We start from the raw sequence: 14,596 nt of genomic DNA, 5'->3' as shown, positions 1-14,596 counted from the left end.
GCCGCTCCCTATTTAGTTTTCCCCCCGCTCCGGACTCGGGGGGCCGGGGCGCGCCGCCGCCTCCGCTGTCCTCCTCCACCCTTGGTTTTTACTCGGCCCGTGGTGTTCATCAAATAGTTCGCTTGATTTTTTCGATACATCAATGGATGCTATTTCCTTAACATTACGGTGTGAGCACGCGACTGTAACACAGAAAACGCGGTTTAAACTGTCGTCGGAGATCGCGGCCGCCGCCACGTTTCAATGTTGTTGACAGACGACAGGGCAAACGACGAAGCCGCTCAACGTGAATATCGCGAGAGTTTGCAGCGATGTAAACCCTCGACACAAACATGTAGAGGGCTGTTTGAAAAAAATGCCGACCGTAAAGTTTTTTTTCGACGTAGAAATTCTCGGTCGGTCGGGTAACCGGAAACACACTACCGGTACTTTTTTTTCTACGCCTTACAGGCAGCAGCTCGATTTCCTTCTTTAACTGCCAGTGATCGCTTTTAGTTTAAAAGCTGCATCATATGCTTTTCGTCTGGTATTTTCTATGTTAGGGTTAGAAGAAAGACTGAAATAAGGAAGTTGTGATTACCGGTAATCATACAATTTCATTGGACCCCTGTGTACTACTCATTCATTTTATTGGTTGACTGTTGCCGGGTAACACATTTTCCCCCGCTACGGCAGAAAGAGCGGAAATAGTGATTAGTCATACAATCTCATTGGACCTCAGTGAAAGACTCATTCATTTTATTGGTCCATGTTTTTCCCGCGATGGAAAAAAAAATTAAAAAGCCGCTTCATATTACACTCCGCAGTGTTGAAAGTGTGGAAAAAAAGGAGCGTCTTGTAATCCGGAATTTACGGTATATATTTTGGAATCAAAAACATTTACCAACATGTTAACCTCGGCATCATCAGAAAAAAAAAACGTATATTAATCAATTCATCGTCAATGGGTGTATCGACATGCCACAGCAGACAAATTCCTGAGCTCGCCAACAGTGAGACAACTCTTCCTGCACAACAATGATTTTACAAATTTTAGAATATAACATTCAGTTGGAAGAATTTGGCAGCAATTGATTCTCAGCATTGGTAGAGTGAAAGAAGAATTCGGAATACTTGTACTTGTAATAAAATTACGATACACATTCTGAATCAGTCATGCCATTATCCATTACAAATAATAGACTTGTTCACACAGCCCATTTGCGACACCCTATATTCAGATCAAAACAAAACTCTCGTCCTCATGAATTAAGCTGTAAAATATTACATCCCTGTTTCTAGCAACTCATGAGGTCTGTTACGTGTCAAAGAACATATGACCTAATGATATATGACTTCATAATAACCTACCTAAAATAATGGCTGCGTCGCTGGCACTTCGTGCCAAAATGCCTGGAACATCACAGGAGTTGACCAGCGGTATGAGGCCATGTCTCGACAGCAGTCCATACGTTGGCTTCAAAGCCACAACGCCACACAGCGCGCCTGGGTTACGGGTGGAACCACCCGTGTCCGACCCTAAAGCGCTGCCATGACGACAATATGACAATGTCATTCTCTTTCACTTTGGAACATTTTGGAGATTGAACCAGGTGACGCCTCACAGGTAACTGGTCAGGGAGGCGACAGCTGCTGCGCTTCCTCCTGAACTTCCTCCTGAGATAACCCAGTCAGAGTCTTGTGCCGCTCCTGTCCTCTCACAGTAGGGAGTAGCATAGCTCCACGGGTTCCTCACTGGTCCAAATGCGCCATCAGTACTGCCCGAACTGGAAGACAAAGGAGCAAAACGCTGATCAACTGCTGAAACTCAGACCATATTCAGTGATAATTTTACAGTTTGAGTCCTGCGAGTCCCAGGGACTCGCTGATCAGAAAAGTACGAGTCCCATCATGCATTTAGTCCCAAATTTCGAATTATGAAATGGTCAACTTATTAAATTGCATATGATAACACAAACAACAACAATATACATTGTTAATTGGTTTATTTCTTATGAACAAATGCTGCAAAAATTTAAATAGTTCAGATATACAAGATTTGCTGAGAAATAGGTTCTTATTTCATCCCATGGTTCAGTCTTTGAGTTCATATCTCCGCAATAAATTTTCGCAACACTTGTTTTAACATTACACGACTTGGCAATCGTCTGCTTTCCACGAGGTGAAGGCCGATTTTCGCCAATGTCGTCTCGCGAGAACGGAAATCTCGTCATGCAAGATCAAAACAACAATGGCGGCGATCGCCAACCTGCGTTCGTTGCTGGAAAAAAAGATTTACCGTAGTTTTTTTTGTGACTGAGAAATTTCCTTGCGTCCCAAAAAATGCACATTATTTGGAACTGTGCGTCTGGCGGGAAAATTATGCGTCTAGGACGCGGGACGCAGAGGTAATGAGATTGCTGCATATTTTGTTAACCAGTGTCTGAGTTTTATTTATTATTGATCAACTGCAGAAAGGGTTTTTATCATAGAGAGTGTTAAGGTATTATTCCTCTCTGTTAGTTGGATTTGAAAGAAACAAAGAATGTAGAATGTTGTTGGAGGTATTTCCTGCTCACTGTGTTTACAGTCACCTTTAGGCCCCCCCTCCATAGGACATGTTTAACGTCAAAAGAGGAACTGTTATAAGTATCTGTGTTCCTGCCATCACACCAAATGGTGGGTAGTGGTGGTCTGGTCTCACCTCACCACTCCCAACTTCTTCCAGCCACACCGGGTCAGATGACATGTTGACCGGGTCAGATGTCATGTTACTTTCTTTGTTTCCGGGATTTGCATGAGAGGCGTACCTCCCCGCCTCTCATTATCATATTGTCTCTATATAATCTCATGAATGTGTTTCTTTTACGCTTCCTGGTTGAAATCTGGACCCCTCAGGAGCCCGAATCGATTCGTAAACTGCAGAAAAATAAATTAAACCCGTCGAAGGAACTGTTCATTGACTCCAGCCTGTATTTGGATAACCAACATCCTCATCGTCCGAAATTAACGAACACGCGGCGGAAGAGAAAGGCCACTCTTCCCCCAACAAGAAGAAGAGTTTATTTGTATGATTATATCTAACATACAGTCAAACCTCGGTTTTCGAATGTCTCGTTTCTCGACCAATTCGGTTTTTGACCAAAACTGTTGAGTTTTTTATGCCTCGGATGACGAACAAATTTCGGTTCTCGAACGAACTGAGCGCACTTGAATGCATAAGCTAAGTTAGCCGAGACGACACTATGTCGGGCGGGCACGATTTTCTGCCAATCTGTGTTTTTCCCTTTTTGGCCAAATATATATTTTACGACAACTGTCTTGTTGACGGCGTCTTTTATTCGCTCCACTGGGGTTTAGCGGGTGTGTTTATAAAGAGACGAAAATTGTTTGGGGACAATCCCCCACGTTCTAGTTGAGATGGTATAACCCAAGAGGCAAAATGACGCTTGCTACTGTTGTTGCGAGTTGCCATTCGTTCTACTAAACCATTAGTCAAACGCCATCATGCCTTCTGTCGTTATTACACAAACAAAAATCTCTTTACTGTTACTAGTGTTAGTGCCTCAATATGGCTACGCTCGTGAAAGAAATACAACGAACTCAAACGCGTCTTCGTTCAATGTTGTCAACAAATATCCGGATTATGCAAATTTTCCTCAATTCTCCGGAGAAATTTTCATAAAAATTTGAAAAACCCGGAATTCCGGGAAAATCCGGAGGACTTTCATCTCTGAGAAATAAATACCGGTACTGTATTTGAATTTAAATATTTTTGTGGAAGTCAATGCAAGGTGAAAAAAAATGTTTCAATGTCCTTATCTTTTTTTTTTTTTGTATATCAAAGAGGGAATCGCTGAGAAAATGGAAATATATGTTAGGTGCGTGACATGTTTGCTACTGCCAACAATGTTTTTACCCCATAGCAAATTCGTCCATGTTGGTCTTCCCAAGGAGAAGAGCACCTTGGTCAAACAGCTTCTGGACTACTGTGGCATTGTATGGGGGAGTGTAGTCTGCAACATAGAGCATCGAAGCACCACGGTTTGTTAATTATATCAAATGAACACACACTGTGCATGTCTCTGCATACCTTTCAGCATTCTCGAAGCACATGTGGTCTTGACGTCCCTCGTGCTAAAGTTGTCTTTGACTGCAAATGGGATTCCGTCCAGAGGACCCTTAGAGGTACCTATAGAAGATCATGAAAATTGTGACTACATAGACTAGAGATGTTACACTTTAACAGCAGCATGTTCTTTCATGGCGGCATGGTGTTGACTGGTTCGCACTCCCGCCTCAGAGTGCAGAGGTGCGGGGTTCAATTCTGGCTCCGGCCTTCCTTTGTGGAGTTTGCATGTTTTCCCAGTGCCTGCGTGGGGTTTCTCTGGATACTCCGGTTTCCTCCCAGATTCCAAAAACATGCGTGACAGGCTCATGGAACACTCGAAATTGTCCCTAAGTGTGATTGTGAGCGCAAATGGTTGACTGACTGGCAACTAGTTCAGAGTTCAGGGTGTACCCTGCCTACTGCTCGAAGAAAGCTGGGATTGGTTCCGGCACGCCCACGACCCTCGTGTGGATAAGCTGATTAGATAATGGATGGATGTACTTTCACCTTGTAGTAGTCTGGTCTCAGCTTCATGAGCCTGCTTCAAGGCCAATTCCTCCGTCACCGTGATGTAAGCATTTAGATGCTGGTTCTTCTTGATGCGGTTCAAGCATTTTCTACACAGCTCAGTTGGGGAGATCTTTCGCTCTCTGAATGCAATGGAAACCTGGAAAATTAAAAAGTACATTCAAACTCTGTATCCTGTATTAGATACATTTCTGTGGTAAAATTATATTATAAATGTTCCACACTGAACATGATCAACACTCCTTTTCAAACGTTGGTTTCTTTAATAGGAGGTATTACTGTACTGCTTTGGCTGGTTATTTGGTCAAAAATCATTTGACGAAAGAAATCAAATTCGATATTCGACACACACACGCACACAACCCTAATTAATAGACAGAATGTTCTCGAATGTTACATTTAACACACAAAACCGCAAATTTTAAACATGAAACCATCCTAACCTCTCGTAAAGTCAGGTTGAGCATATTTCCGATACGCTCAGGATTTTTTCGCAGTCAACCTTCACAACGGTATACGGCATCGGAGGGCTGCCATGTTTGTTTGGAAAGTCCGGGTGTCGTAAGAATGGCTTGTTTCATTGGTCTGCGCTAGGAACAAGCTTGCCTCTGATTGGTTGAAGCACATACTCATTTCAGGAAGTGTTTTTTAATTTATTTATTTTGGGAGACGCACGTTGTTTTGAAAGGACAATATATTTACATTTCTTCAATATGACAATTAAGAACAAATATGTGTACAGGAACAAGGGAGAAGTGCGTTAAGAAACTGTCAGCGCAATGATGGCTTTGCAAGTATAACCCTCGCTTTCCTTCCACAGGGCTGCAAAGGTTGTCCTATTTTGTAATAATCATCTAACTATCCAGAGATGGCAGCTACTAGACCTGTGGTGAACAGTAGGCGGTTATTTCACCGTAACATTTCAAGGACATTAGTTTCCAGATTTTTCAAGACCTCCAGCAGCTGTAAAAGTGTCATGCCCGCATGGGTCATTGATAAATATGGAGGCAATGATGTTCTGCGGTTTACCAAAAACGCCAGCTTCCCCGTCATCACCTACCCCAATGAGGTTATTGTCAAAGTGTTTGCTGCAGGCCTTAACCCCATTGACGTCAGCATGAGAGGCAAGTGACATTTCTAGTCTTGAATATTCAAACCGTAGCTGAATGCAAGACAGTGGTGTGAGAAGTAACGAAGTACTAGAAATACTTAAAGTTACCGGTACTCTGCAAAAGTAGATTTTTCAGGTATTTGTACTGTCCTTCACGATTGTTCTTTTGACGACGTTTTACTTACTCACCCTACATTTGCAAACAGATAAATGTGCTTTCTCTTCCATATTTTGTCAAGATAGACATGTTACTATTTCCAACCTAAGCAGACCGACATGACATCAAAAAGATGTAATTAGAGATCTTGATTGATTGAGAGGTTGCAGGCTAATAAATCAAATGCAAAGCAGGGAGCACTAACAAAATTGGTACCAGATTCAGCGATGGAAGCTGTTCCCCATCCACAAAACTTTCTAGAAAATTGTTGGGAGTTTTTCGCCCTCTGACCGATTCTTGGACTGCGATGTCGTGTACCAAAAACCACCAGATTCTAATGTTCACAAAAATACAGACAGGTGTAAGGTGTGATATTTTTTTTTCTTTCTGTTGTTATCATTCCCTATTTTTTTTTTTTATCTGTTCAAAGGGAAAACTCAGATATCTTTTTGTGTTTTTCCACTGAGCCTATTATCAAAACGATATGGCTGACTGTTAAACATCATTTTTACTGCACTTAAATGACTCAAAGTGTTTGCAGCAGGCCTTAACCCCATTGACGTCAGCATGAGAGGCAAGTGACATTTCTAGTCTTGAATATTCAAACCGTAGCTGAATGCAAGACAGTGGTGTGAGAAGTAACGAAGTACTAGAAATACTTAGTTACCGGTACTCTGCAAAAGTAGATTTTTCAGGTATTTGTACTGTCCTTCACGATTGTTCTTTTGACGACGTTTTACTTACTCACCCTACATTTGCAAACAGATAAATGTGCTTTCTCTTCCATATTTTGTCAAGATAGACATGTTACTATTTCCAACCTAAGCAGACCGACATGACATCAAAAAGATGTAATTAGAGATCTTGATTGATTGAGAGGTTGCAGGCTAATAAATCAAATGCAAAGCAGGGAGCACTAACAAAATTGGTACCAGATTCAGCGATGGAAGCTGTTCCCCATCCACAAAACTTTCTAGAAAATTGTTGGGAGTTTTTGGCCCTCAGACCGATTCTTGGAATGCGATGTCGTGTGCCAAAAACCACCAGATTCTAATGTTCACAAAAATACAGACAGGTGTAAGGTGTGATATTTTTTTTTCTTTCTGTTGTTATCATTCCCTATTTTTTTTATCTGTTCAAAGGGAAAACTCAGATATCTTTTTGTGTTTTTCCACTGAGCCTATTATCAAAACGATATGGCTGACTGTTAAACATCATTTTTACTGCACTTAAATGACATTTCAAGGTCTACTTAAAGATAAGACAAGTGACCCCATGTTGGCTCTTCTACCTGTTGTTCTTGACATTGCTGGTAGCTCACATTGTGATATATTGTCCTGGTAAGAGCACTGCTGATCCGGATTTGGTAATCGTCGTGAAAACGGTGTATTAGGGTGATCCAATCCAATGTTGCTTTGGTAAAACCGGCATAAAAGCAAAACAGATTACTTGATCCTGAATAGCAAAAATGTGATTTCCAAATCCAGATTATTCCGACCCTGATTTTTTTGAACGACTGGCCTGAGATGCTGAATGAATAATAAACTCCAATACCGTGTCCAACAATGATGTCTTGCAATATGCCAGGTGGCTATGGCGCAGCAACCATGTCCATGAAGAGAGACCCACTGAACATTAATCAACGGGGCAGTGAGTTCCCGCTCACCCTGGGGAGGGACGTGTCTGGGGTTATCATGGAGTGTGGCCTGGATGTGAAGTACTTCCAAGAAAGGGATGAGGTAAAAATATTGTGACACATTTTTATTAGCCTCAAGCATTACACATATGTAACACTGTTTGCAAAACATTTATACTCAAATTGATCTATTAAATAAGATGAAAGAGAGAACCATACATAAACTGACTCACAATTCTTAAAAATTAATTCTTTGAACTACAAATTGTATCTGAATTAAAAACCTAAAACATGTTTAGATTCCTGATTTCTTATTTCTGTTTAATTTACATTGGTTTAGGTTTTTCATTTTAAATACTCAAGGAAAAAAACTGATTGATTCAAGGACACTGGTAAGCAAATATTCCAATGAAAAGCATTCATTTTTACATTTTTATGAGCATCATATTTTTTTTCTTGAAAATAGAGCCCCCCGGCCCAAAAAAAAAAAAAAAAATCACAATGGGATCATTGAACAGATGCCTTAAAAAGGCATTGCACTTTTCCATTAAGTCAAAGATAAAGTTAGAGACTGTGTGCTCTCAACAGGTGTGGGCTGCCATCCCACCGTGGAAGCGGGGAAGCTTGGCTGAGTTTGTTGTGCTGAGTGCCAATGAGGTCAGAATCACGTCACAATCATGCAACGGAGGAATTTACTTGTGAAGGCTCAACGTGTGCGTTTTTCCTTGTTTGCACTGCCACACTCAGGTGTCCCTCAAACCAAAATCGTTGAGCCACACGGAGGCTGCAGCCATCCCTTATGTGGCGACCACGGCCTGGTCGGCGCTTGTCAACACCGGCGGGCTCACAAAAGACAACTGTGCCAAGAAACGGTGAGGGAATACGCATCCAATACACACACACGCACACACACACACACACACACACACACACACACAGTCTCATATTCCCCGTTTTCTTTGTCACAGTGTTTTGATCATTGGCGGGTCTGGAGGAGTGGGAACATTTGCCATTCAGGTTGAGTGGAAGATTGCTATGAAGTCTCACCCATAGCTTAATCTAATATCAAATAATGTTGAGAGTTATTATTGTTTAAGATGCTGAAAGCATGGGGAGCCCATGTGACCGTAACATGCTCCCAGAATGCCGAGCATTTTGTCATGGGGCTCGGCGTGGACCATGTGGTGGACTACACGGCTGGGCCTGTTGAAGTGCCGCTCGCTGCCCTGGACAAGTGAGGACAAGCACGAAACTTTCATTCCGTGTTGTACAGGAGGGCTTGACTGAACTGGGAAATGTGGCCTTGAAACAAAATCTCGGGGTTTTTTTGTTTTCACAAAAATCTTGAGTTAAAAAAAAAAAGTAAAAATACCTTTTGCTTCTTGACAAGCAAATAATAGATAGATTTAGCACTGTTATGCTAGGTTCGGACCGAACATGAAATATCGGATAGTGCCACGTGTTTCGCTTGCTTTTGTTCACTGTGCAACGACATAAGGGTTGTGTCAGGTTTATCATATAAATTGACAAATATGCATTTATAGAAAGGAAGAGAGGAGACGTCTCTTTGTCATTTTTGTTTGCGAGGAAGGGGAAGAAGGCTGCGCACATTTCTCTCGGCTGTCCTAAAGCAGCGCCTCCCTAAACCTCTCTTTTTATCTGCTCTTGAGGTCCCTAGGTTACAAGAAGGTGAGGCCACTAAGGGGAAGTTTGGGGTGTCAGCAAACTGGCCTCATCCTGACATTCACTCCAAAGTACATGATGTTTAATATTTCATCACATCCTCAGCAAATGCATTAGCCTAATCAACACCTCCAAAGTACATGATGTTTAATATTTCATCACATCAGCAGGAAATGCATGAGCCTAATCAACACTTTTAATATGTCAAAGCACTTTTGATACGTCAATTCAGCATATCTTGAGAAATGCAGAAGGGTCGCCTTCGTTGGTTTCCTCTTATCTGATCGTCAACTGTAAACCGTAGGCTCCTTGGAGCCATGTAGAGTTGACCATGTTTCGCACAGAAATATAAATGCAGAATTAAACATAATAAATTATCTTGAAAACAACTCTGTCTAAATTTTCCTCCATCAGGTTGCTTTAAGTTGGCAGAAGGGATCCTCCGACAGATGGGGAAAAAAAATTATCACGAGTCAATCCGGTGACTGGTGGTTGTGTTATTACTTTGGCTACTGCAAAATGGTAACTTGGTTGACAGTTCAACAGCTGTAAACAGTGCACTCTCCAGTATTCAGCCTTCGCCTTCATGCAGGTGTAAAATGAGGAATCAGTGTAAAGCGCTTTGCGTACCAAAGGTAGAAAAGCATGTTATAAATGACAGCCCATTTTACCACTTGCGTTCCTACGATGAGGACATAAACTGTAGGCAGCGTAGTCTGTCATTAACCTACTCAGAACTAAAGTAATTATCTAATAAAATCACATCTCAACCATACGTGGAAAACACTAAAACCAAAAACAGTTTGCGTTGCAGTTACTGAGCTTTTTTTGTGTTGGGTGATGACGGATTGATGCACTTTGCTTTGTTGCTGACCTCGTATGGCATGAACTTTGGATTTGGAACTTGGATGTGTTGGTGAATTGACTGATGGCTCTCTTTCCTCCCTTCCTGCTCCTCCTCCTCATGAAGGTTTGACCTGATCCTGGATAACATCGGAGGCAGCACAGAACGCTGGGCGCTGAATCTGCTCAAGCCTTGGAGTGGCGCCAAGTACGTCACCCTAGTTACGCCATTCTTCCAAAACACTGACACCCTCGGGATTGCTGATGGAATGCTGCAGACTACTGCCACTGTGGCCAGCAAGGCCCTCAAGGTAGGAAAAAAAATCTCCTTAAAAACAATGTTTACATTTTAATTACTTTGTATGATTTAACTGTGTTTGTAAATGCTTGTAGGTGTTGTCTTTGTATGAAGCACATTGAGTTGCCTTGTTTATGAAATGTGCTATATGATTAAAACTGCCTTGCTGTGCCTTATTTGAATGAGTAATAAGGTCGTTCCTCGTATGTGAATATCACATTAAATAGTCAGAAGCACTAACCTACATTTACAACCTATTGCTTCGGATCCGAAGTGGCTGTGGATCTTGGCCCTGCCATGCTTGTCATGTCACGGATGGAAAAAATTCGGGTGGGAAGATGGAAATGCGCCAATGTGGACGGTCAGACACTCCAGACACACAGTTGCTACTACACAACCAATTATGGTTTTAAAAAGTCACTTCTCCATAATGCGGATGATCCCTTTAAACATAAACGAACTTGACAATTTTTTTATTTATTTATTTTTTTAACAACAGATAGTACATTACGTAGAGAAGCATAACACAAGAGGAAAATAATACAAATGAAATCAGACAACTTGACAAAAGTTTTACCACAGCAGCATCTGTGCCCATGACGTTCGCACTTTATGATATCAAGTGGCTTTGTGTTCATAGTTGCAAGGGCTGGATGGTCTATCTGTATCTTATTAAAACTGACAGATGAACATTCAAAATCTTAATATCGAAATAAAGACGATATCAGTCACGTGACCTCACCATGCTTGTGTTGCTTGTTAAGCTCAGTTCAGCCAACCATATTCCTTCTTCCAAGATGGGTGTAGATTTCATTGTTCAAACCAGCAGAAAACAATCATCTTGTGGAGGGCGAGAGTGACACACACATCCGCTGCTACCAAGACAGCACACACCAAAGAAATCCACTTCCATGTGCGCTGTCAAGGAAATACGAACCGTACACGTTGAGCTATATTGTTTTTTTGTTTTTTTTAGAACAGCATGTGGCCATCTGTATGTAATTTCAAAATTACTGGTGGATATAATACCAGGGCTTGTTATAAAAATAAAATACGAACCGTACACGTTGAGCTATATTGTTTTTTGTTTTTGTTTTTAGAACAGCATGTGGCCATCTATATATAATTTCAAAATTACTGGTGGATATAATACCAGAGCTTGTTATAAAAATGTACGAACAGCCCGCACCTCACTGCTCCACTCAATTGAAGTGAGGCGCGGGCTGCGTCCTATTTCGCTAGCAATGCAGGTCTTCGATGGCTGCTACCATCATTTTGTGGATTAATAAAAATGAATCCTCTGTAAACAAGATCCGGCACAATTCATATCGCTGGGAGTCCAGACACCACATCGCCATGTCATGAATAGACAACCATCGTCATGGTGAGTGGTTAACTCCCGCCAACAACACACCTGTCGACTACATTCTTAAACCGCTTAACCTTACTACGGTCCTGCATGGACACATTGGCACATTGCCCATGTTGATGCACTTAACACACGCACGAACGCTGTAGGTGAATGAGGTCACAGTGTGAAATGCTTTGAGTGCCCGAGGTAGAAACGCGGTATCGCTACTTCAAGATGGCGGCAGCAAACCTCACAACATTCGGCCACCGTCTATTCCCATTGGTTTCCTTCCAGTGGCAGGGTGGTATTACGGCACCGTGACATTATGCATATTACACTATCAACATTTACAAAACAAAATAAAAATGTCAATTTGCAGTTGTTAAGGTATTGTACTGCTTTTTTTTTTTTAACGGTGCCATTTTAATGAACCGTCAGTTTGAAATTATGCATTGAATTGAATATACAGTACTTGCTATTTAGTGTGAAGTAGTTGAATCCATCGTTGATCAGTTATGAAAAGAATGATGATTCAAGCAGCGGTTCAGAGAACAGGTGTAGTTGGATATTGCTTCGTTCCAAAAGCACACACATTAGCATGTTTTTTTAGTTCGTGTGTATCAACAGTGTCTGTTTCATACTGCTCCTACCTTCATCTGTCAGTTCACTTGCTGTCACCATCACATTATTTTTAAATTTTCTCCTTGATCAGTCAAACGTCCTCTCCATATTGCTCAGCTTCTTATTCCGTGTATGAGCGGCAGCATTATCCGAGTGCCCTTATTTTCCCGCGTACCGACCTGAAGGGCACATTTTACGTGACATACACCTCAATTCATTTCTTTTGTTGCGAGTAGGTGACAGCATCCTGCTATCAAAAGTTGACAATCTTGTCTGGAGGCCCGTCTTGTGTAATGCCATTTACATGGATAACAACAGAAAGCTGCTACAGTGTATCCAACTCAAAGCTCAGGTGAAGGGTAGTAGTGGACAGCAACACAGGAACTCTTAGTATGTCAGCAGCGAGATACTCATTATTGCACTGGCGACAGCCAGGAATTCTTTGATTGAACATTTGCTCTTAGCTCTGCACAGTATCCCCCAGCCACAATTTTTGATTGATGTTTCTGTGTTTCTACTCTGTGCCTTTTATATTGTTCAGGAATTATTGAAGTACAGGTATGATGAATTCAATTCAAAACGCGTGTCCAAAGCAGGAAAAGTAGTACTTTGGCGCCATCATTTGGCATCTTAGTACCAATGCACTAGGTTGAAGTCAGTGGAGAAGTTTCATGTTGACACAAGTAGTGCCTTGCCACCATCTTGTGGCATCCACAGGCAATTGTAAACCTTTTTTAGGTGTGGCGTCAAGTACTGTCAGATTTTCGCTTTGTGCGGCAAAGGTCACCCAGTGAAGTGAAATTAAATCATTTCTCACTGAACGCCTCCTGGCACACTCATCAATGCTTGGAAATCCCTTTTGGAGTACAGCAGGGAGGCAGTTGTCATTTTACCATCATCTAGCATACACCAATCAGCTTTCGTTTTTTTTGACTGTTACCTGCTGAAGGAAAATGTTTTGTCACAAATTAAAAATCGCTTTTAATGTATTTATTCTGTTCTTTTGCAGCACCTTGTTAAGGGGGTCCACTACCGTTGGGGATTCTTTGCACCGAGCGGTTCAGCACTGGATGAAATAAGGGAAATGGTAGATTCAGGACAGGTGTGCTAACATACTGTACTTCACTTTTGTTGTGTGACTTTGTTCTGATGAAGCATGCAAGTAAGTGTGAGTCGAGATTCAAACCAAGTTAGGGTAGACGTACTTAACCACGCAGACGCCGTGCAGCCCAGATTCCCATTCATCAATTGAAAATGTTTGACTAACTGTAATTAATTTCTAGTTACAATAATTTGGCGTGATTATCATTTCCAGTAACACTTGAAATACATTTTGCTTATGTTTACATAAGCAAGCAGGACTGTTCAAATAATTGAAAAAAAAAGGCATCAGATTAGTCTACGGATTGCACAACTCACTTTGCCTGTGCTGGCTTCGTTTGCAGATCCATGCGGTTGTCGAAGAAACCTTCAGCTTTGCACAGGTTCCTCAGGCCTTTGCAAAGGTGGAGAGGGGTCATGCTCGAGGAAAAACTGTGGTCCAGATCAACAAGGGAACAGATGGAGCGTAGCACCAAATGAATAAATAAAGAGATAAATTAAATCCTCGTGTCGGATGCATGAAGCTTGAATGCGTTTGCTGCAATTGAGTGGAAAGACCTTAAACCTTCTACCTGATAAATGCTGGAATTTTTTTTCCCCTCGTCACAAAGTAAGTGTTCATTTTAAATCTTGATTGTTCATTTTTACTGAAGTTAGTGTATTTATCCCCCCCCCCAAAAAAAAAATCTTTGACAGATCAGTAATCAATACTGTAGGTAGTAGTGTAGCCTCTTCACAGGGATTGAGCCTGAATTGAAACCAACATCACCCAGGTCAGGGGTAAACTGGACACTGGTTAAAAAGTCCTCGGCCAGTCACACCTAAGGCATTTTGGAAATTTGGGAGGAAGAATACCCACAGAAGCATGGGGAGAACACAAATGCCATAGAAAATGGTTGAACCTGAGAATTTGAACCCTGAACCTCAGAACTGTGAGGCAGATGTTCTTAAAAAAAATATATATATATTTTTTTTATTAACATGCCTACTTGTGACCTAACTTTGGTGATGCAATTTCCCCCAAAACTTCGAAATTACCTCCTGTCGTTAGTTTTTTTTTCTAATTAGGAAGGTTACTCTGGCATCCTAAAACCGGCAAACTTGGTTGCGGGGCTACATTTGGCCTCAAAATTGGGCAAAACACGGCAATAAACTGTTTCCTATAGTTAAAACAACC

The 14,596-nt window shown here is 41.5% G+C and overlaps 2 protein-coding genes across 4 annotated transcripts in view; one reads left to right on the top strand and one right to left on the bottom strand.

Moving 5' to 3' along the window:
- qrsl1 (glutaminyl-tRNA amidotransferase subunit QRSL1) overlaps positions 1 to 5,188 on the bottom strand; it is a 16,879-nt gene extending 11,691 nt beyond the window's left edge. Inside the window, exons 1-6 of the mRNA XM_019876255.1 lie at positions 5,062 to 5,188; positions 4,598 to 4,757; positions 4,073 to 4,171; positions 3,899 to 3,995; positions 1,605 to 1,766; positions 1,351 to 1,526 (exon numbers count right to left, since the gene is read on the bottom strand). Of these exons, the coding sequence (XP_019731814.1) occupies positions 1,351 to 1,526; positions 1,605 to 1,766; positions 3,899 to 3,995; positions 4,073 to 4,171; positions 4,598 to 4,757; positions 5,062 to 5,085 (718 nt within the window). The 5' untranslated portion in view covers positions 5,086 to 5,188. The remainder of the gene's footprint in view (positions 1 to 1,350; positions 1,527 to 1,604; positions 1,767 to 3,898; positions 3,996 to 4,072; positions 4,172 to 4,597; positions 4,758 to 5,061) is intronic.
- Positions 5,189 to 5,269: 81 nt separating this feature from the next.
- On the top strand, positions 5,270 to 13,921 carry rtn4ip1 (reticulon 4 interacting protein 1). Of its 3 annotated transcripts, XM_019876284.1 has the most exons (11): positions 5,270 to 5,448; positions 5,561 to 5,699; positions 6,418 to 6,460; positions 7,474 to 7,625; positions 8,111 to 8,179; positions 8,270 to 8,394; positions 8,491 to 8,539; positions 8,620 to 8,756; positions 10,176 to 10,359; positions 13,328 to 13,420; positions 13,764 to 13,921. In XM_019876284.1, exons 2-11 carry the CDS (start codon positions 5,595 to 5,597, stop codon positions 13,887 to 13,889), a joined length of 1,083 nt encoding a protein of 360 aa, XP_019731843.1. In that variant the 5' UTR covers positions 5,270 to 5,448; positions 5,561 to 5,594; the 3' UTR covers positions 13,890 to 13,921. The 3 variants fall into 3 exon arrangements, with proteins under 3 accessions (XP_019731843.1, XP_019731828.1, XP_019731835.1); XM_019876269.1 differs by having other exon boundaries at positions 5,270 to 5,699; XM_019876276.1 differs by lacking the exon at positions 6,418 to 6,460 and having other exon boundaries at positions 5,270 to 5,742.
- The last annotated feature ends 675 nt before the right edge of the window (positions 13,922 to 14,596 follow it).

This window comes from Hippocampus comes, unplaced genomic scaffold (genome assembly GCF_001891065.2).
Source record: "Hippocampus comes isolate QL1 unplaced genomic scaffold, H_comes_QL1_v1.1 scaffold107, whole genome shotgun sequence".
In the NCBI taxonomy this organism is placed as follows: Eukaryota; Metazoa; Chordata; class Actinopteri; order Syngnathiformes; family Syngnathidae; genus Hippocampus; species Hippocampus comes.
This window is presented reverse-complemented; position numbering and strand designations above follow the sequence as displayed.